Source organism: Pimephales promelas, chromosome 8 (assembly GCF_988280905.1).
Source record: "Pimephales promelas chromosome 8, fPimPro1.hap1.1, whole genome shotgun sequence".
Lineage (NCBI taxonomy): Eukaryota > Metazoa > Chordata > Actinopteri > Cypriniformes > Leuciscidae > Pimephales > Pimephales promelas.
In genome coordinates, this window is record NC_142776.1 from 11,858,030 (window position 1) to 11,878,764 (window position 20,735).

Sequence of the window (20,735 nt, forward strand, 5' to 3'; positions counted from 1 at the left end):
CTCGAGTTTATATCTCGCAATTAATAAAAAGTCGCAAATATCTTTTAAATTGTTTTATGGTGTGGAATAAACAAGCTTTCATAGCTTTATATATTCTGCAAAAGAGAAATATTTTTTCTTTTATTGCTAAATCTTTATTTTTTAATTTTTTTGCAGATTACTGAGAAGTTTCATCATGACAGTCTCTGAAAAATTGGGGAATATAATATCTAAAGTCAATGCAACAAAAGGAGTTATTACACCACAACAGGGTTAAAAATTTTATTAACAGTGTTGATTAAGATAATAATCACAATGAGAAAAGCTGAATTGCTGAAGACAAACTCTAGTTCCATGATTTCCTCGAATGAACTCCCGGATCAGTACCCCGTCGAAGCTCCACCTAAATTCCTCCGAAAGCTGAAGTGGGCTGCTGTTGCGGGAGGTTGTGATGTCCGTCTGAGGGTGTCTGTGGGAGGCAACCCGAGACCGACACTGCATTGGTACCATAATGATGACCCTCTGATAAATGATCATGAGGATTATGATGGCTTGTGGATACGAGATTGTAAACAAGCTGATGGAGGCCTCTACACCTGTGTGGCTGTTAATCACCTGGGTGAAGCTAGAACCAGCGCTGTTCTTGCTGTGCTGGACCTTGGAGAAGGTAAGATGTATGCTGCAACTACGCAGCACCTCTCAGAAACCACAGAGATTGATAATTGAGTTTCGGGTTGAAGAGTCTTGAATTACTGGAACTATAGTGGAACAATCCCAATGCATAATGTTTGTTTGAAGCCAGCTTGACTGATTGGCTATATGGTCTAAATTAATATAATAGGGGAGAGTTGTTTTGTCCTGACTCTCTTGGTATGATGGATGCGGTGAACGTGATTCCACCAAGTACAACGCATAACCTGATTTCACCAAGAGCAACATGTTTCTGGATCAACATCTCTGTTGATCCTGGATCAACCAATCAAATTTGAGGGACAAGTTTACAGTTTATGTCAAGCTTGGGTTTGGTGCTTTTACATAAGCGTTATTCATCATTTCCCTCTGATTTTAGGGATAAGTTATGGACAATGGACAAACCCAGCCATTGGGTTACATTTTTTAATTAAATTTTTAACCCAATGTTTGAGTTTGAAACAAAATTGGGATAGAAATTGGCTTAAAACAACCCAGCATTTTTTAGAGTGTGGGTAGTTCCTGGTCTTGGAAAAATCACGTTGACCCACTGGGACCTGTTATGCACCTTTTTATAAGATGCAACAAACCAAATTCCCTGGTGTCCTTTAGATCAGAGGCGGACAGAGTACACAGCTTTATTACTTGAGTAAAAGTACAGATACCCCTTGCTAAATTTGACTCAAGTACAAGTAAAAGTACTACAGTCAGATGTCTACTTAAGTAAAAGTACTGAAGTACTTGTTTTTAAAAGGATCAAGAAAGAGTACGTTTTCTAATATTGTATTACTACTGCCACAGTGGTTACGTTTATGTACAGAAACTCCCTACATGGAGTTATGAAAAATGTTAATGTTAATGCCTTGGAGAATGTAAAAGGAGTTGCTTTATTTAACATTTAAGAAAATTTCAGAAAATTCAGAAAATTTAAATAGTCTGGCGAGGTGGGGCCACGGGTCGGCACATTCCCGAGATGAACCGGCTGTATCTCCATCCAGTGTTTCGTCCATGTTCTCTTATCCAAATCTGACCACTGAGTTGACTTTGGCGGAAAGCTGAAGGTGATTGCTGATAGGCTGTCCCAATCAGTGGCGCCTGCACAATCCAATCACATTTGAGAGAGAAACAACAAATTGAGGTTTTCCGAGATTTTTATTTTTTCCTTTTTTTATTTTTTATTTTTTATTTTTTTTAAAAGTAGTAACCGGTACTCACGGTTATGGATAGAAATGTAGTGGAGTAAAGACAATATTTCCGTCTCAAATGTACTTGAGTAAAGTCATGACGAGTACTCCCCAAAAATGATACTCGAGTAAAGTAGCCAACAGATCCCTCAAAATTGTACTTAAGTATACTGTACTCAAGTAAATGTACTCCGTTACTGTCTGGCTCTGAGAATGTGTCTGTGAATTTCGGCCACAACTACGAAATACCCTCCAGATCATTTATTATACCATGTTGTAAATGCTTATGCTTTTGAGTGGAAGGAAAAACATGCTCTTTTCGTGCATGAATCTATAAATGCAAATCAGCTGTTGCTCCCCACCCGCCTTTACAGCTCTTGCCTCACAATACTCTGCCAAAAACTAAAACATCTGGCTTTTATTATGATCTCTATCGTGGTCATGCTCACTTGACATTGCAGTTCTTTATCATTATAAAAGTGAATTATCTGCATGCCTTTTTAAAGCCATATCAGTCTAAACTTCTTATTCTGTATATGGTTTTCTGAGAGCACACTCCCGCATCCTGTGAGTATTAAACTAATTTCTCTTTCAATTTATTGCTCAAAACTTCAAAGTTCACATGAACACAGTCGGTTATGTCTGTGAACATAATCAGCCGGGAAAGAAATCAAATGTGTATATTAGATCTGTGTGTAAGCAGTGTAAGATGCATAATGAAAAAGTGAAAATATTATACAGAACCTGCTTCATTTCCTGTTAATAGTTATGCTAATGGGCAGAGAGTCCGTCAGCAGTTGTGGGTGGTGTCTAATCATTTGTGAAGTTGTAAAGGACTGCGACACTGCTTATTATTAATCAGGATTAAAAAAAGTGGAGTGGAAGGATATTTACCATAGGGTGGTTGTGTACACACTGCTGACACATTTATGTTCAAACACCAATTTGAATGAATTTTGCATAATAGGCCTTCTTTAAAGGGACTACTTTATACCCCATAAAAGGTGCAAAATAGTGCCTTAGTAACATGTTCCCTTAAAGTACTGTTATATATATATATATATATTTAGGGTTAAATAAGTTAAAAATCTCCCATTAAGCATACTTCCCAATCACAAACTGTTTTATCTCTACACTCTTAAAATTAAAGGTGTAACGTACGGACAGAGACGTTCGGATCCATGTGCAGCACTTTATTATACTTGAACGTAAACTGAAATCAAGCAGGCACACAAACAAAGCAAGGGGCAATCCAGAAACGCATGGTCTAAATAGGCAATGGTCGAGGCAGGCAGCACAGGTTCACAAACAGTCCAGGAAACAGGCTAAGGTCGAGAGTCCGGAAACACGGACTACACAAACTGAGAAAATGCTCAGAGATATACGCTTACAGGGTAACAAGACTTCGCAAGAGACACAGGGAAAACTCAGGCTTAAATAAGGAACTCAATAACCAATAATGAAACACAGCTGAACATAATAAAACACAAAGAGTCCATGGGGAAACATAACATGGGAAGAGAGTGCCCTCCAGTGGCTCTCGAGGGCACCACAGCTGCTGATCGTCACAAAAGGTTTATTGGTTTTATAAAACAATCTTCATCCTCCATGGAATCTTTCCAAACCACAAAAGGTTCTTTATAGTGGGAAAGGGAGCCCTTTATATTAATAAAATATTAATAAAGAGCTCTTTATATTAATAAAATCAGCAAGAAAAAAAATTGTTATAGGAACTTTTCACTTAAAGGTTATTTTGGGAACCCAAAAAGGTTCTTCTATGGCATTTTCGGTAAAATCCTATTTTTAGAAACTTTCTCTTGTAAGAGTGTAATAGTAAATATTATTTTGTAAAATAAAAATTCTTATAGTGTAAATATTATCCATAGACCTTAAAGTATTTATTTATTTATTATTATTAATAATAGAGGTACACTCAGCACATAAGAGCCACACCAACTACAACACAATAAATGTTTATGACTGCAGGGTCATCAGCTGTCAAAACACTCAGCACCTCTTACTCTTTCGCTTTTAGGGACTGTGTGTATCTCATCCCGTTCTCTTCTCTCACACAGTCTCTCTCTCTCTCTCTGTCTATCTCAGGGTATTTACAGCCTGGAATGTGCCAGAGCTCCAGTTACAGATTTACTGTTACTCTGCTACACATCATCCTCAATTATAGATGTGGCTATGTTGGACTGCTGCCTGTGTTTCTATTTAGACTCAAAATGATAACAAGTAAAGGCTTTAGGAATTGCTTAGAATCATTTATCCAGTGATAGATTTATTTCCCATTAAGTGAATGAAAGGTTGCTTATTGAAAAACACAGTTGGATAATTCTTGGCTTGACTTATAAAATTAAAATAAATTTGGACTTTGTATGAAAACTAATAGAGGAGAGCACAGAATGTCTTAGTAGCTGGGGAAGAACACCTGAAGTACAAGCAATGAGATTGAAAAAAGTATGAAAATGGAGATTTGTTGTTGTGAAATTCACAGATAGAAAGAAGAGCTATGATGAAGAGCTTGTGCCAAAACCTGAATATGCATTCATGGTAATCTGGTGGTATTAGTGAAAGGCAGAGTGTGAGAGGGGTCCTCTAAGGGTTTATTATACCACTCAAAATAGACCACTGGACTCTCCCAACAACACCAGTGCATTCTGATGTATAATCCAGTGAGAGAAGCATACATGGACAAAAGGGTGAAATTTCCACACTTTTAGGGAGGAAAATATAAGCTTTACTTTTTTGGTCGAGAGATAAGTCAAGAATGACATCATAAGACTGAGGACATGATAAAGCAAAAGCTGTTTGATCAGATGGATGCTTCGAGTAGTTTAAGGAGGAGAACTGTTTGTTCTAGGAAGCAGAAAGAACAAGGTGAGTTTCGTTTGTGCAATTTAAATTCTGAATTCAGAGATCTATATTTGTGTGGCAGAGACAACAGGTGAGTGCTATTAGCATCCAGTTTGCTATGATAAGGTTTGTAATATCAAAACGTTGATCAAACTGACCAATTGTTTTGTCCACACTACATAAAACGGTTTTGGCATATTCAACATAATTCTATTCTATTAATTTTTTTTTGTCTGACTGCAAACAAAGACTGACTTTTGATCAACCTGATGAGGGGGTTTACATACATTTTTGACAAGGAAAGAATCACTTTAACATCAATGTACTGTCTCACACAAAGCACTACAATGTTTATAGAAAAAGTAAGGGTGTATATTCCCCACTGATGTCACAAAATAGTGAAGGCTTATGAATATAAATTAAAGTTATGCAATGTATTTATTTTTGTATTTGGTGGTGAGGGTTGGGGTTCAGGGGGCACACAAAGCCCACACTGAGTCTTTGTAGTCTTTGTCTGACTCCCTATTTGATCCTGCCAGTAATAATATTCCACCCTGTTCATGGATAACATCTCGGGTTATGACTATAACCCTTGTTCCCTGAGAAGGGAACGAGACACTGCATGGATAAAATCGACTCTTTGGGGACGCTCCCTAAGCGTGCGCCTCTGAAGTATGAATGAAACTAATCCAATCCTGATTGGTGTTGCGTCGTGACGTAACATGTGACGGCATACCCGGAAGTCTAAAAGTGACGCTGTCACAACACACACTAGCTTCGCGATGAAGCAAGACGCTCAAGGGTCTTAAGGGGTGTGGCAACACGACGCAGTGTCTCGTTCCCTTCTCAGGAAACAATGGTTATAGTCATAACCCAAGACGTTCCCTATCGAGGGAACTCAACACTGCGTCGATAAAATCGACTCTTTGGGGAACGAGTGCCCACTAGGCCACGCACCGAAAAGACCCGCGCCGGAGTGAAACTGTATAGGCACTCAGCAAGGACTGAGCACGTGTGCACCGGGTGTACTGGGAAGGTGGAGACTGTAAAACCTAATGAAAGTATGTGGGGTAGCCCAGCCGGCTGCCTCACAGATCTCCTGTAGATGTACTCCCGAAAGAAGGGCCCTAGAGGAAGCCATGCCTCTAGTTGAGTGAGCCCTTAAGGCCAGAGGTGAAGGCAAGGACGAGGTGAAGGCGACTCTAAAGGTTCGAAGGGGGCCAGGGATAACCCTTCCAGAACTATTGCCAGGTCCCAGGCAGGAACCCTGGACCTGGTTGCCGGCCTCATCCTCCAAGTACCACAGAGAAACCTAATGACCAACTGGTGCCTCCCCAGAGGTCCACCATCTAATGGCACGTGGAAAGCCGAAATGGCAGCCATGTACACCTTAAGAGTGGACGGGGAGAGACCCGCAGAGAAACGATCTTGGAGAAATTCCAGAACTGAAGCCACCGGGCAGTTTACTGGATCTAACCCAAGTTCCCTACACCAAGTGACAAACAGGTTCCACTTGAGGCCATATAATCTCCTGGTAAATGGAGCCCTAGAGCTAAGTATGGTTTCGACCACTCCAGCTGATAAGCCAGCATTCAGGTACTGAACCTCCTCAGAGGCTAGACCCACAGCTTCCACAGCTCTGGGTGCGGGTGGAAGATTGTGCCCTCCGCCTGAGACAACAGATCCTTCCTCAGAGGGATCTGCCATGGCGGAGCTATGAGGAGTGATATTATGTCCGAAAACCATACTAGTGTTGGCCATCTTGGGGCAACCAGAAGTAGACTGATGCCCTCCTGACGGACCCTCTCCAGGACTCCCGGGATTAGAGCGATCGGGGGAAATGCGTACAGACGAAGCCTCGGCCAGACCTGTACCATGGCATCCAACCCCAGTGGGGCTGGATGTGAGAGGAAGAACCAAAGTGGACAGTGGGACGTCTCTCGAGACGCAAATGGATCCACTTCTATTGGTCCAAACCTCTCCCATATCGACTTCACCACCTCCGGATGAAGTCTCCATTCCCCGGGCCTCAGCCCCTGCCTCGACAGGATGTCTGCTCCCTGATTCTGAACCCCCGGAATATACATTGCTCTTATTGACAATATCTTCCCCTAGGACCAAAGGATAATCTGATGCGCCAGTCTGCACAGGGGGCGCGATCTGAGTCCCCCTTGTCGGTTCAGAAAGGCTACCACTGACGTATTGTCTGTCCGTACTAAGACGTGGCGACCCTTGATGTCTGGGAGGAAGCTCCTCAAAGCCCTGAACACATCCATCATGTCTAAGCAGTTTATATGCCAAGTACGATGATGGTCCTGCCACAGACCCCTGGCAAAGCGGCCGTCCACAACCGCGCCCCAGCCAGTGAGGGAGGCGTCTGTCGAAACGGTTTCCCGGCGACATGACACCCCCAACACTGGCCCTTGGGATAGGAAGCAAGGTTTCTTCCATATTTGCAGAGAACGAAGGCACCTGCGCATTACCCTGATCATATGAAATGGATTCCCCTTGGGGGAGAACCCCTTGGTTTTCAACCACCACTGAAGGGGCCTCATGTGTAAGAGGCCCAAAGGAATAATGTTGGATGCCACTGCCATGACGTATACAGTGATGGCCTGGCCCAGCTTCACCCTGGATACCATCCCCAGAATTGACTCGATACGTGCGGGAGACATACGTGCCTGCATTGTAGTCGAGTTCCACACGACTCCCAAAAATGTCGTGGACTGGGATGGTTCTAGCACACTCTTCTTTACATTGAGTCTCAATCCCAATTTTTGAATGTGGCCAAGGACGACATCTCGATGCCGAACTGCCATCTCTTGAGACTGAGCCAGAATGAGTCAGAATGTCGTCGAGATAATTCAATATACCAATCCCTTGAAGTCTCAGTGGAGCATGTCCATACACATGGTGAATCTGCGGGGAGAGAGTGCTAGGCCGAACAGAAGAACCCGATATTGGTAAGCTTCGCCCGCGAAAGCGAACCTCAGGTATCTCCTGTGACATGGAAGGATGGAGATGTGAAAATAGGCGTCTTTTAAATCTATCATGACAAACTAGTCCTTGGACCTGATCTGACTCACGATTGCAGGGATGGTTAACATTTTGAACCTGAACCTCCTCAGAGATCGGTTCAACACCCTGAGATCTAAAATTGGCCTCAACCCCCCATCCTTCTTTGGAACTATAAAGTACCGGCTGTAAAACCCGGACTCCCTGTCTAACGGAAGAACACGTTCTATGGCTCCCTTCAACAGCAGAGTCTGTACTTCTTGTTCCATCACCTGAGCCTGCTCTGGGACCACCGTAGTGTGCACCACCCCAGAAAAAGTGTGTGGGTGGGGGGGGGGGGGGGGGTTTCGTGAACTGCAGTCTTTACCCAGATTTAATTATCTGCAGGACCCATGCAGATATGCTGGGAAGATGATTCCACCCTTCTACAAAATCTACTAAGGGTACCAGCCTCTCGAGACTGGCCTCTGGTGTCTTCTGAGCATCTCTTTCAACTACCTGAAGCGGAATACCGGCAGGCTGTAGTCGATACGGCCCTTGCGACCATAATCGATGCTTTATTATCATATTTTCGCTGGAAAGTGATGCGGCCCGAAACGCTGCAAACGGCGGGCAACATGCATCCTTTCCTAAAGGGCGCCATTGTGAGAACAACCTCGGTTGTCCCACAGCGGAGGGGGCAGCCCCACCCTACTCGATTTGGACTTCGCCTTTTGGGGGAGGTACTGCTGGAACGCCGCAGATAGTGGCAACATAGACATTCAGGGTGGAGGGAGACAGATTGAGCAATATAAAGAAGCACTCAAGACTGCCCGGCCCACCTACTGCTCACACCTCATACACTCTGGTTCTACCAATCCCAAGGCTCTTTTTTCAACAGTAAACAAACTTCTCAAACCCAGTGATAAAACCACCAACTCTTTCACAACTGAAAAAAATATCCTTTTTTTTCTTTCATTTTTTCTGACAAAAATTTACACCCTTACAGCAACCTGTCCACACTACTGCTTACACTCCTACTCCATCACTTGCTCCTGCTCTCTTAACTTCTCTGTCCTTGTGTCAGTTCTCCCCTGTGTCGGCAGGGGAGCTGTCTACAATCATAACTGGAATAAAAACATTTACTTGCAGGACCGGCCCTAGCCCTTTGGTTGCCCTAGGCGAGATAGATTTTTATGGACACCATCCCATCGTACCACATCAAAAACTGTCTACCAGCTATTTCTACACTCATCGAAAAATCATGAGTTAATGAAATCATTAACTCCTCTCTCAGCACTGGCACAATTCCTGCTTCACTCAAACTGGCTGCTGTCATCCATATCCTTAAAAAAACCTGGACTGAACCCCCATCATGTCAAATTTTCAGCCCATTTCCAATCTTTCCTTTCTGTCAAAGATACTGGAACAAACAACTCATAACCCACCTCTGCTCAAATGATCTGTGATCTGTTCGAACCATTTCAATCTTGCTTTCCTTCAAAACACAACACTGAAACAGCCCTCCTTAAAGTCACCACTGACATTGTTCTCTCCACTGATGCTGGTCATCTCACCATCCTCATCCTCCTGGATCTCACTGCAGCTTTCAACACTATCAACCACTCCATTCTTCGAATCTCCCTCAACATTACCGGCACCGCTCTCTCCTGGTTTCAATCATATCTAACTGACAGAAAACAGGTCATACTTCTTCCACTGCTCCGCTGTCCCTAGGTGTCCCCAGGGTTTGGTGCTTGGTCCTCTCCTCTTCATAATAAACCTGTTCCCCCTTGGCAACATCATTCGCCATGGTCTCAACTTTCACTGTTCTGTCGATGATATTCAGCTTTACATCTCCACCAATCCATCACCTCCGTAACCCACTCTACTGTCTCCAAATGCCTCACTGATATTAAATCCTGGATGCACACCAATTTCCTTCCTTTTTTTCCTTAACGATGAAAAAACACATTTGATCATCATCGGTCCCAAATCATCACTAAAATTGCTCACAGCTTCTCCCTCACTGTTGATAACTCTCTCATTACCTCTCAGTCACAACCTCGGAGTCATCTTTAACAATAACTTCTCCTTTGAACCGCATATAAAACAAATCACCAGAACTGCCTTTTTTCACTTAAAAAAACATTGCCTCTTTCAGTCCTTCGCTCTCTTTCTCCGCTGCTGAAACCCTCATCCACGCCTTCATCACTTCCAGAATCGACTACTTACTGTACATTTACATTTAGTCATTAATCAGACGCTTTTATCCAAAGCGACTTACAAAGGCAAAACCAACGCAATTTCTCAAAATACAAAGTTCAGACATTGCACGGGTAGCATAAGCCAGATAAGCAGGGATTTAAAAGAAAAGGATTTTTTTATTATTATGATGTTAAGTGCTCAAGGAAGAGAAGAGTTTTCAGTTGTCTTTTAAATACTGACAGGGATTCTGCATTCCGGATGAGGGTGGTACCGTGGTACCGTGAATGAGAACGTTCTGGAAAGTGATTTTGAGACTCTCTGTGATGGTACCACGAGCCGTCGCTCATTGACTGATTGTAGGCTTCTGCTAGGGATGTAGACTTGTAGTAATGAGTGGAAGTAGGAGCGAGCTGATCCTGTGGCCAATCTGAACGCAAATGTCAATGCTTTGAACTTGATGCGAGCAGCGAGTGGCAGCCAGTGCAGAGAGATGAACAGAGTGACGTGGGCCCTTTTGGGCTCGTTGAAGACCAGACGAGCTGCAGCATTCTTGGTCATTTGTAGAGGTTTAGTTGCACATGATGGAAGTCCAGCCAGAAAAGCATTGCAGTAATCAAGCCTATGACTAGGGCCTAGACAAGAAGCTATGTTGCATGCTCAGTTAGGAAAGGCATGATCTTCCTGATGTTGTGCATAGCAAACCTGCATGATCTAGCTGTCTTTGAAATGTGGTCTGTGAAGGTCAGCAGATCCAGGAGGATAAGGACTGATGATTTGGAAGCAGCTTTAGCGATCCGCAAGGCTTCGGTGACCGACAGCAACGTCTCGGTTGAATGCCCTTTCTTGAAGCCGGATTGGTTGACATCCAGCTGTTCAGAGACAGGAAAGATGATACTTGGTTGAAAGCAACTCGTTCAAGTGTTTTTGCAATGAATAGTAGGAGAGAGAGAGAGGTCTATAGTTTACTAAGAGTGATGTGTTCAGTGTTTATTTTTTTAAGCAGTGGAGTTACCCGAGCCTGCTTAAATGCTGTAGGGAATATGCCAGTGTGGAGGGATGAGTTTATGATGTGTGTGAGAGCTGGAAGAAGTGTAGGAGAGATTGCTTGGAGCAGATATGATGGGATGGGATCAAGAGGGCAGGTGGTAGGATGACTGGAGAGGAGAAGCTTAGATACTTCTTCCTCGGTTAGTGGTGTGAAGGAGAAGAGAGGGTTGTTGGCTGGGGGAGAGGGTAGTCTGGGTTCCTGTGTGTGTGGCGCTGAGAACTGACCGCTGATAGTTGTAGTTTTGTTAGTGTGTTAGAGGCACTGTTGATCTTGTTGTGGAAGTATGAAGATTTTGCAGCATGAACTTCAGTGGAAAAGGCAGAAAGCAGAGATCGGTACCTACTGAGGTCAGATGTGTGCCATTTCCTCTCCTCTGCCCTGAGTTCAGTCTGGTGTTCACGAAGAACCTCAGATAACCAGGGGTTGGAGGTAGTAACGTTTGCTGGCCTGGTGGAGAGAGGGCAGATATTGTCTAAAGACAAGGTTAGAATGGAGCATGAAGTATCTGTTGCAGTATTCACATCCAGGGATGAGAAATGTGAGGGTGAAGGAAGAGAAGATGACACAGCAGAGGAAAGATGGGATGGAGAAAGAGTGCACAGGTTTCGCCTGAAAGTAACTGCAGGTGGAGTTGGTGGTGTGTGGGTAATAAGTTGTAGATTGAAGGTAATGAGTAAATGATCTGAAACGTGGAGAGGTTTCACCAAAATGTAGTCTGTGATGCTGTTGCGTGTGTAGACCATGTCCAGTTGGTTGCCTGACTTGTGTGTACCTGTGGTGATGAGCCATTTGAGATCAAAGGAAGCTAGGAGAGAGATGAAGTCTGCAACATATGGCTTCTATAAATGAATGTTGAAGTCGCATGCACTGTGATAGCATCTTGTACGGCAAAACATTGACAAGCTTAAACAAACTCCAATACATTCAGAACTCTGCTGCTCGTCTACTGACCCACTCCCACACCCGTGATCACATCACTCCAGTCCTTAAAGGGCCAATCCCAATTCTACCCCTTACCCCTTCACTTTCCCCTAGCCCTACCCCTTCGCCTTCCCCTTGACCCTTGAAACAGAGTGGCAATGTGTAGGGGTGAAAATATTATCCTAAGAAATGGGACACCTCTACGCCTCCGTTAAACGTCATTATAAGTCGTCGCTAGCGCCTACGTCACAGGAGATGCGCCGATGTTTATCACAACTTCCAAGATGCCGTCGACAGCTGCAGTTATCTCAGTCGCGTGGGTTACAGCTATTTTCTTGCATTTATCTTGTGAAGTTCGCAGGAAACAACGGAGACGACGAAAATATGTTGCGGGACTATCGTTAGCAAACTACAGTAATTTTAGCGATTTTTTTACAAACGTTTCTGTGAAGAAACTGACCGTAAATATGAACACAATATTGAATGTAACATAAAGCAAATCATTATTGTCATTACAATACTTATTAAAGCCACAAATACTTACATTTATAGGTCTCCTTTTTCGCTTGGGCAGCCATTTTGCATCTGTAGCCTGGGTTAGCAATGACACTTCTCATACCCCTTCGTTTGAAGTGTGCTCCCGAAAAATCTTCGTTTGAAGGGCTATCTGGCCCTTCCCCCTAGCCCTCCCCCTCCAACCAAAAGAGAATTGGGACAGCCCTACCTCTTCACGTGGACGCGCAAAACGGAGGGGAAGGGGAAAGTGAAGGGGTAAGGGGTAGAATTGGGATTGGCCCAAGAACCTCCATTGGGCCCCACAACAAATTCAATTCAAGATCCTTCTCCTTGAATACACAAATAGCCCTTTATAACCAGGCCCCTTCCTACCTGACTGACCTGCTCCACCGCCACAACCCATCTCGTTGCCTCCGCTCTTCTGATGCAAACCTCTTGACTCCCAGGACCAAACACCGGACCTGGGGTGATAGAGCCTTCTCAGTCGCTGCCCACTCCCTCTGGAACTCTTTACCCCAACAAATCTGTGACTGCACTGACCTTCCAAAATTCAAACCTTGACACGAACGCATCTTTTTAAAATTCATTTTAATGTTTAAATTAATCCTGTCTGTTTTTAGTGTTTCCTACTTTCTATTGTGTTTCTTCTGTCTTTGAGTACTTAGAAAAGCTCTTACAAATTAAATGTATTATTATTTAGAAGCGAAAGCTAATTCTCTGTGTCAGATTTCCTCCTTTATCATTCCAGTTCCAGCAGCAGCACCATCGACATGGGAGTAGTGTGACGTAATCACTGCCTGACAGAATATATAATTAATGCTTTGTGCTGAGACCAATAGTCTCTCTCTTCACACCAGCACCAGAGACAAAGGAAGAGATGAGAGAGAAAGAGAGAGTGCCCGCTAAGGCTGCTGAAAATCTTTTGCTTTGATTGCACTGAGATCTGCCTTTGTTATTGGCTGCTGCTTGTTCTTTGTTTCTCTCTTCAGTTTATCTCCTCTACCACTCCCCTATTTATATCTTTATCTCCAAAAGGGATTGTGAGAATGCAAGTGGGTATCTGTTAAAGACAGTTTTCTCATCCCTTCTGTTGTGACTAGGAACGATCTAACCTCCACCTCCTGCTGTGCCTTGGAATATACTGTCACTTGGATTTATGTTTGTCATTCATAAGCTTCTGGGGGATTCAATAGAACTTGGATGTTGTTGTTTACTTGAGGAATTTGTTTTTCTTCATTTGTCACACGAGGATCATGATTGGATGTTTGTACTATTTCTAGTGCTTTTTGCATAATAGTGGATTCTGGTACATTCTTCCTGAGGTAAAAGCTCTGGGAAGGACCTGCAGTAATTGAGACTATCAGGAGTGTCAGAAATAACCAGGAGTCAGTTTAGAAATAGACAGTGATATTATTTACAGAAACACTGACAGGTGACTCTGTTGTTTAGTCTGAAAGGGAGATTAAGTTCATCTGAGGCCATGAAGAAAATCTGGTCAAAGAAAAGATTCCAGGTGAGTCGAAGCAGTCTATCCAGATAAATAACTTCAGAAACTTTACAAATTTACCTTTCGAGATTTTTATTACATTTGGCAAGCAATGTAAAATAAGTTGTATAGGTCTGTTATAGTTCCTTTTTTATGTACAGCCAGTACACTGACTTTAAAACAACAGAACTGATGGCACAGAAACAATGTTGTTGTTTTTTCATGTCAGACATTTTTTAGTTATTTGCCTTTAATGTGAATAATAAACAATTTCTCACGCACTGAAAAGACTATACCCATAGGAACATCCTAGTTGCCTTGGTAGCAATGTGGGAGTGCATTTAAAAAGCTGCACGCCAGCATGAGAATTGACAAATGGGGAAAAAGCATATAGGCATTCTGTTTAATATACTATAGTTATCAGTCCTGTGTCATCACCATATATTTATGTATAGACTGTTGAATGAAAGCCACATAAAATTACACTACTGGCATAACCCTATAGATGCAACAAGCAGGCTAAGAAAAAAAAAAAAATACTAATTAGCACTTCTCAAAATTAACAGACAGCCTTTTGTTTATTTTATTTTATTTTATTTTTTTTGTCTTTCCAGAGAGCTGGGCATTCTAGCTGGACGTTTGGGAGATTCACTCATGGTGTGTTTTGCTTACAACAAAACTGTAGAAAGTCCAAAATCAGAAGCTTTTTTCTTACAAATGTAACAATTAAAGTGTGCGCACAATCTTGCCATAGATGGTTAAACAGGCTTTAAAATAGTTGCCAAGAAAATATTTCTGTAGGTACATTTTTATATATTGACATCACAAATTGTTGGGTGCAACACATAATAAGGCTTGAACGATTATACAATTTAGAAATTTAGCCTGTGTGTGTGTGTGTGTGTGTGTGTGTGTGTGTGTGTGAGAGAGAGAGCATGTGTGTTATGTTTATGCTCCCACACAAGTACATGTCTGCAGACATTGGTTTCTATAGTAACAGTCTTCTCTTGTCCACCTCTGCTTGCTGCCGTTATGGAAGTGAAGTTTTTCGCTTGTGTAGGAAGCAAAGCAATGGTAATTGTTGTTATACATTTCTAAAATCCTAATCTTTCATTACTGGGCTCTTTGATTTTTTGGGGGGATTGCAGCCATACAATATAATACACAGAACTGTACTGTAGGTTTTCATTTGGAAAGCTAGTTTCAGTTTGATTTACATTATTAAACTTAAAGGGATAGTTCACCCAAAAATGAAAAATAAGTCTTTAATTACTCACCCCAATGCTGTACCAACCCCGTAAGACCTTTGTTCATCTTCGGAACACAAATGACGATATTTTTGATTAAATTTGAGAGCTGGATCACTCCTACATAGGCACCCTAGGGATGTGACTGCAGTGGCTCAACTATAAGTTTATCAAGCGACGAGAATACTTTTTGTGTGAAAAAACCCCCAACAAAAATAACAACTTTATTTGACTATACTTTTCTTTATTGTAGGCCTGAGACGAGAGTTCAAGAGATTTCCACGACGCTTGAACTCTCGTCTCAGACCCAGAAGGAAGAAAAGGAATAGTCGAATAAAGTTGTTATTTATTTATTTTTTATTTATTTATTTATTTTTTTTTGGGGGGGGGGATGGGGGGTGGGGTGGGATGTTCAGCACAAAAAGTATTCTCGTCGCTTGATAAATTATAGTTGAGCCACTGTAGTCACATGGAATACTTAATTTTCATTTTTGGGTGAAAAAGCATTTAGTAATAAGCTTGCTCTGCAGATGTCTTTCTTTCTTTCTTTCTTTCTTTCTTTCTTTCTTTCTTTCTTTCTTTCTTTCTTTCTTTCTTTCTTTCTTTCATAGGAAAGCATCTATGCTACTGTATGTATGTTTTGTTTGTAAACATGCCCATTTCAACATGCCAAACCCATTCCTGTAGACTCAAACAGTACAGAAGATGAAAGTGCAGAGCCTCAGGTTTCCATGGAGATGAAGGAACAGTTCATGCCTCCTCAAGCAATCAACAGTCAACCGACTGGTAAGAACATACTGAGTGTTTTTTTTCTCTTCAGCAATATTCAGTTTGTAGCATCAATTTCCACATGTGGCCACAAAATCATAACAAGGTGTTTTAATAATCACTATATTCTAACAAAAGGAACTATAATCATATACAGCATGGAAAACTAAAAATGTGATGGGTAAACTATGGAAGCTTGCTTCTATCACAGAATAATTTTTTTTAAATAAATTTCAACATTTATATCGTGTAATTCTGACTTTTCTTTTTCTTATTTGCAAATTATGTCAGAATTGCATGATATAAAGTTGCAATTCTGACTAGTCTGACTTCATTGCTAGTTTAGCTACACTCTAAGAAAAAATGGCTTGTTGGGGTTCTATATTTGAAGAATAGGGTTCTTTACTCAACTCCAAAGAACCTTTTATGCTAAAAAGTTTCTATAATGACAAGAAAGAACCCTTTTTGCACAAGGTTCTTTATATTCATTCATATATTACATTATTCTGCAACATTTAGATTATTGTTTATTAAACTGTTGTAGTAACTTAATATCACATTTTAATCATGCAGATTTTTTGAGGAAAAAAAAACTGAAATGGCACTATTCATGTTGTCTTGTGATATTGATTAATTACATAAAATTATATAAATATATACATTTTCTAACCCCCATATCTTGAATTTTGTGATCATTCACATGCATTCATATATTTATTTTAGGGTCTTGATGTTTGTCAATAATATGAAATATTTAATCTGAAAAGGACAAAACAAGTGATAATGAATGAACCCAAAAGGTTCCATATAGAACCCTTTTCCTGGTTACAAAGAACCCTAAAGCGTTCTTATTATTGCACCCTTTAAAAAGGGTTATGTATAGAACCTTTTTCCTTGTTACAAAGAACCCTGAAGGGTTCTTATTATTGAACCATTAAAAAGGGTTCTGTATAGAAATTTTTTAGGGGTTCCAATTTATTTTCTCAGAATTCTGAGATATAAACTCGCAATTGTGAGTTATAAAGTACAGGCTCAATCCAGATGGTTGTCGTGCTGGTCCACTAGGGAGACCACACTGTAGTTGCAGCCGTGATGTGTGCTGACGCTCCAAGTACACTGCAGCCATTAACGCCGGACAGATGGGGAGTCACACCACCATATGGAAAGAAGCTTAAATAGATGGAGAAGCATAGTTTACTGTAAAGCTACGTCTTAGTTTTGCTTATCTTGGTGAAAGCCTACACTGTAAAAAAAATATTGATGGTTTAACTTAAAAATGTAAGTAACCTGGTTGCCTTAAAATTTTAAGTTCATTGAACTGGAAAAAGTGAGTTAATACAATGAAGGAGATTAATTTAACCATCAGAAACTCAAAATAATAAGTTATCTCAACTAAATAAATTATTATAAAGTTGATTTGACAAAAGAAAAAATGTTGTGATAACAAATCTTGAAAAAAATTTTTACAGTGTAGTACAAATCAGCATGAAGTTAACATATACTCTCGTGTAATTAAAATCGGTTCTGAGGAAAAAAAATACTGTTGATATCTCTCAATTCTGACTTGCAATTGTGTGTTATAAAATCCGAATTGTGGGATGTAAAGTCAGAATTGCGAGAGATAGAGATAATTCTTAGTAAGAGTTTGCGAAATGTAAAATTAAGAATTAAATGTAAACCTGCAATTGTGAGAAAACCAACCCGGTCTCACCCCAAGACGTCATATAACTGACGTTTTGGGACGTCTTTTGACCATACGTCAATATTCGCCTTTTTAGGGCCCCCTTAAACGTCGGTAGATGAGGTTATGGGATCCTAACTCTACCCCATACCTAAACCTAACCCTAAACCTAACCCGTCACCTAACTGACGTTAAAGGTAAAGCGTCAGTTATATGACGGCCCGGGATCGCCATCTACCGACGTTTAAGGGGGCCCTAAAAAGGCTGATATTGACGTATGGTCAAAATACGTCCCAAAACGTCAGTTATATGACTTTTTGGGATGAGACTGTGTTAGAGAAAACAGACATAATTGTGAGATACAAAAGTTATAAAGTTATCTCAATTTCCTTTTTTTTTATTTTTATTCTATGGCAGAAACAAGCTTCCAAAGTAAACCCTCCAACAAAGCTCAGAATTCATATTTAACATCTATTCAACAGATTGATAAAACATTACATTACACTACATTATTGTAATATAACAGATGATTATATATTTTCAGGCAGGGGGAGAGCAATGCTTTCCCAAATCCCAAGTGATGGTCTCGTAATGGAGAGGGAAATGCGAACCTTGGGCTCTAGAGCTCCTGGTCTTGAGGCTCCCTTGTCACCTGCAAGGCAAGCAAATGCTGGGTGTGTTGAGAGCCCTCCGGTCAGACACCTGGGGATTGACGCTCTTGTGCGGGCCTCACAAATAAGTGTGTACTACATTGCAGTGGGGTCAGAGGAGAATATGTCTTTAGCCAGTGACTACTATGGCAGTGTTTTGAGCCTCTATCGAAGAAGGACCTTTTCCATTTACAGTGTTCAAGAATGAGTGCTGGCATGCTGGATATGAAAAGGCACAAATTTACTTGAATTAGGGGGGGCAACATTTTTTTTTTCAATTTAGTTTACAACGGGTCTAAAGAAACATTTTAAAAATAATTTCCATTACATTATTGTTTTCATTTAGTGCAGCCATTTATTTATGCTGTTTTTTTCACTTTCCTCAGACTCCACTTGCATTATATTTTGATATGCTGTGATAATGTTTGCCATGGCTTTTTTTACAAACCTTTTTGCATGCCTTTTGTTTTATTTTTAGATTTGAAACTTCCACAATGTTTTATATGTTTCAACATGTTTTTCTGTGCATGCTGTGTTTGACCATTTTTTTTATTTTGCACTTTGCCATTTTATTATTTTTACTTCCCGTCATAACACAACATTTTCCACAATCACCCTCATTTCAGGGGCCAATTGGACTTTGAAACAAGGGAAGCTTCTTTATTTGTCCAAACCCAGCCATTCCAAAAAGCTCAAAGCCCCATTACCTTAAGTGGTGTAGATCGAACAACTGCCCACAAATGCACCAAAACAGCCATGAATGGATCTGAACTTCATGTTAAGATATCAAAAATCTCCACTTCATCTCAAAGCAGTGGTTCCCAAGAAGCATCCTCTATCCAAAGGCCCAAAGTGACACAGCAATGTTCCAAAATTTTAGACAAAGTGAGAGCTTTTGAGGAACAAAGCCACAGCAGTAACATTCCAAAGGTGTCTTCATCAAGACTTTCATGGGGTTTCAATCGAACATCATCGTGCAGGTCTGAGAATGAAAGGAGTAAAGCAGGGACGCCCCAAGACAAGAGTGATGTAGCACTTAAGAGGTCTTTCTTCAAGCAGAAAGCATCCTCTCTGGAGGAACAGTCAACCTATGTAGAGAAAGGTTTTCAGAGTAAACTCTCAGAAGAGCTTCACAGAATAAAGAAACTTGTCGGAAAGTCCAACATCAAGAAAGCCTTTTCAATGGATCAGCTCACCCAGACTGACAAACAGTCTACTAGAAACACTGAGTCAGTTCAAGCCCAGATAATTCAGAAGGTGCAAGATACAAGAGAGAAAAAATATACTAATTCAAGTAATTTATCAGAGGCAAAAAAACGATCCTCCACCTTGGAAAAGGAAGAATCACCAGACCTACCGATAAAGAAAATGCCAGAGGACTCAACACAACATGAAAGGAAAGCACCCCCTGATATTACAGAAAACCAGTCCAGGATTAATTCTAACCCTGGGCGATTGTTAGACAGAAAAGTCATCAATGAAAAGGTTGCTTTCAGTAAAATACCAGGACAGTGTTCACCAAGGGTACCAAGAATAAATGCATCCTGCAAATTACCAAAGTCACCTGTAGAAATACCACCTTCCCAACACAAAATGCAAGTGGGTTTGTTGCAAGCACCCCTAAAACCTCCAAGGTTGTTTGGTTCAGTTTCCACGCTCCCAAAATCATTTAAGGAGAAAGAGGAGAAAAAAGACTCATTACTTGCACCTAAAGTAACCATACCTACTATTGTGGTTGAAAATAAGCCTGTGGATGAAGAGGCAGAAAAAGCAGAGTTTGGTCAAAAGGAAGCAAACAAAAATGAAGGAAAACCAGCCAGAAGAAACAGAGGTAAAACTTCTTCTAGAAATGTTAGGTTAACCAGGTACAGTTAAAATATATTGTGTGACTCGTGTTTGTGTAAATGCTGTCAAATGTCAAGCACTGCAGTTAACTGGATGAAAGTTCATGAATAAATCTGATTAAAGTAAACATTTAAAAGAATATTCTGGGTTCAATATACTGTAGGTTAAGTTCAATCCACATACTTTGTGGCATAATATTATTTACCACAAAAATAACTTTGGCTTGTCCCTATTTTTTTTTCTAATAAACATTTAGGTTAAGTGCTTACAATGAAAATGATTGGAGATCATTTTTTGAATATTTAATTACAGACATGTGCAGCTTTATAAAATTTTATAAAAGCACTTATACTACTTCTTGTTAAAAGTTGTTTGTGACTTGAGCTGTTAATCTGTATAAATCACTGTTAGAGAGCTGTTTTAAGGTTTTAGCTATACGTTGTCAAGGATAGTTGTACAATTTGATATAGTTTTCCATAGAAAGGGTTAGTAACCACATTTTTCATATTAAAATCATGTTAACACATATTATTAATGTCTTGTGGCTTTATTGTTGAAACCTTGAGTATTTTAATGATTATAAATTGGTACCATTCATATCCATTGTAATTGGATTTAATTTAAGGTTTTTTGCTTTTTTTACTTGAACTGAATGCGGA

The 20,735-nt window shown here is 40.7% G+C and overlaps 3 protein-coding genes across 7 annotated transcripts in view; 2 read left to right on the forward strand and 1 right to left on the reverse strand.

The window, feature by feature from the left end:
- Positions 1-249: 249 nt before the first annotated feature.
- Positions 250-18,439, forward strand: LOC148977652 (striated muscle preferentially expressed protein kinase-like). Its single transcript, XM_089133954.1, has 3 exons — positions 250-646; positions 15,820-15,918; positions 18,126-18,439. Exons 1-3 carry the CDS (start codon positions 295-297, stop codon positions 18,437-18,439), a joined length of 765 nt encoding a protein of 254 aa, XP_088990080.1. The 5' UTR covers positions 250-294.
- LOC148977653 (uncharacterized) lies at positions 3,796-11,463 on the reverse strand. Its single transcript, XM_089133953.1, has 2 exons — positions 11,306-11,463; positions 3,796-10,783 (listed from the first exon to the last, which is right to left on the reverse strand). The coding sequence occupies exon 2, from the start codon at positions 7,719-7,721 to the stop codon at positions 5,874-5,876; it is 1,848 nt and encodes a 615-aa protein (XP_088990079.1). The 5' UTR covers positions 7,722-10,783; positions 11,306-11,463; the 3' UTR covers positions 3,796-5,873.
- Positions 18,440-18,484: 45 nt separating the features above from the next.
- spega (striated muscle enriched protein kinase a) overlaps positions 18,485-20,735 on the forward strand; it is an 81,247-nt gene continuing 78,996 nt past the window's right edge. For 3 of the 5 annotated variants that reach the window (XM_089133946.1, XM_089133949.1, XM_089133947.1), the window contains exon 1: positions 18,485-20,062. In XM_089133946.1, coding sequence (XP_088990072.1) covers positions 18,988-20,062 — 1,075 coding nt within the window. In that variant the 5' untranslated portion in view covers positions 18,485-18,987. The remainder of the gene's footprint in view (positions 20,063-20,735) is intronic. The other 2 variants (XM_089133948.1, XM_089133950.1) reach the window with 2 other exon arrangements.

Coding starts and splice junctions, on each gene's coding strand:
- LOC148977652 (XM_089133954.1), top strand. CDS start 295: ATGAGAAAAGCTGAATTGCTGAAGACAAACTCTAGTTCCATGATTTCC. Junction 647..15,819: donor TGTGCTGGACCTTGGAGAAG/GTAAGATGTATG, acceptor CCATTCCTGTAG/ACTCAAACAGTACAGAAGAT. Junction 15,919..18,125: donor AATCAACAGTCAACCGACTG/GTAAGAACATAC, acceptor ATATATTTTCAG/GCAGGGGGAGAGCAATGCTT.
- LOC148977653 (XM_089133953.1), bottom strand. CDS start 7,721: ATGTCACAGGAGATACCTGAGGTTCGCTTTCGCGGGCGAAGCTTACCA.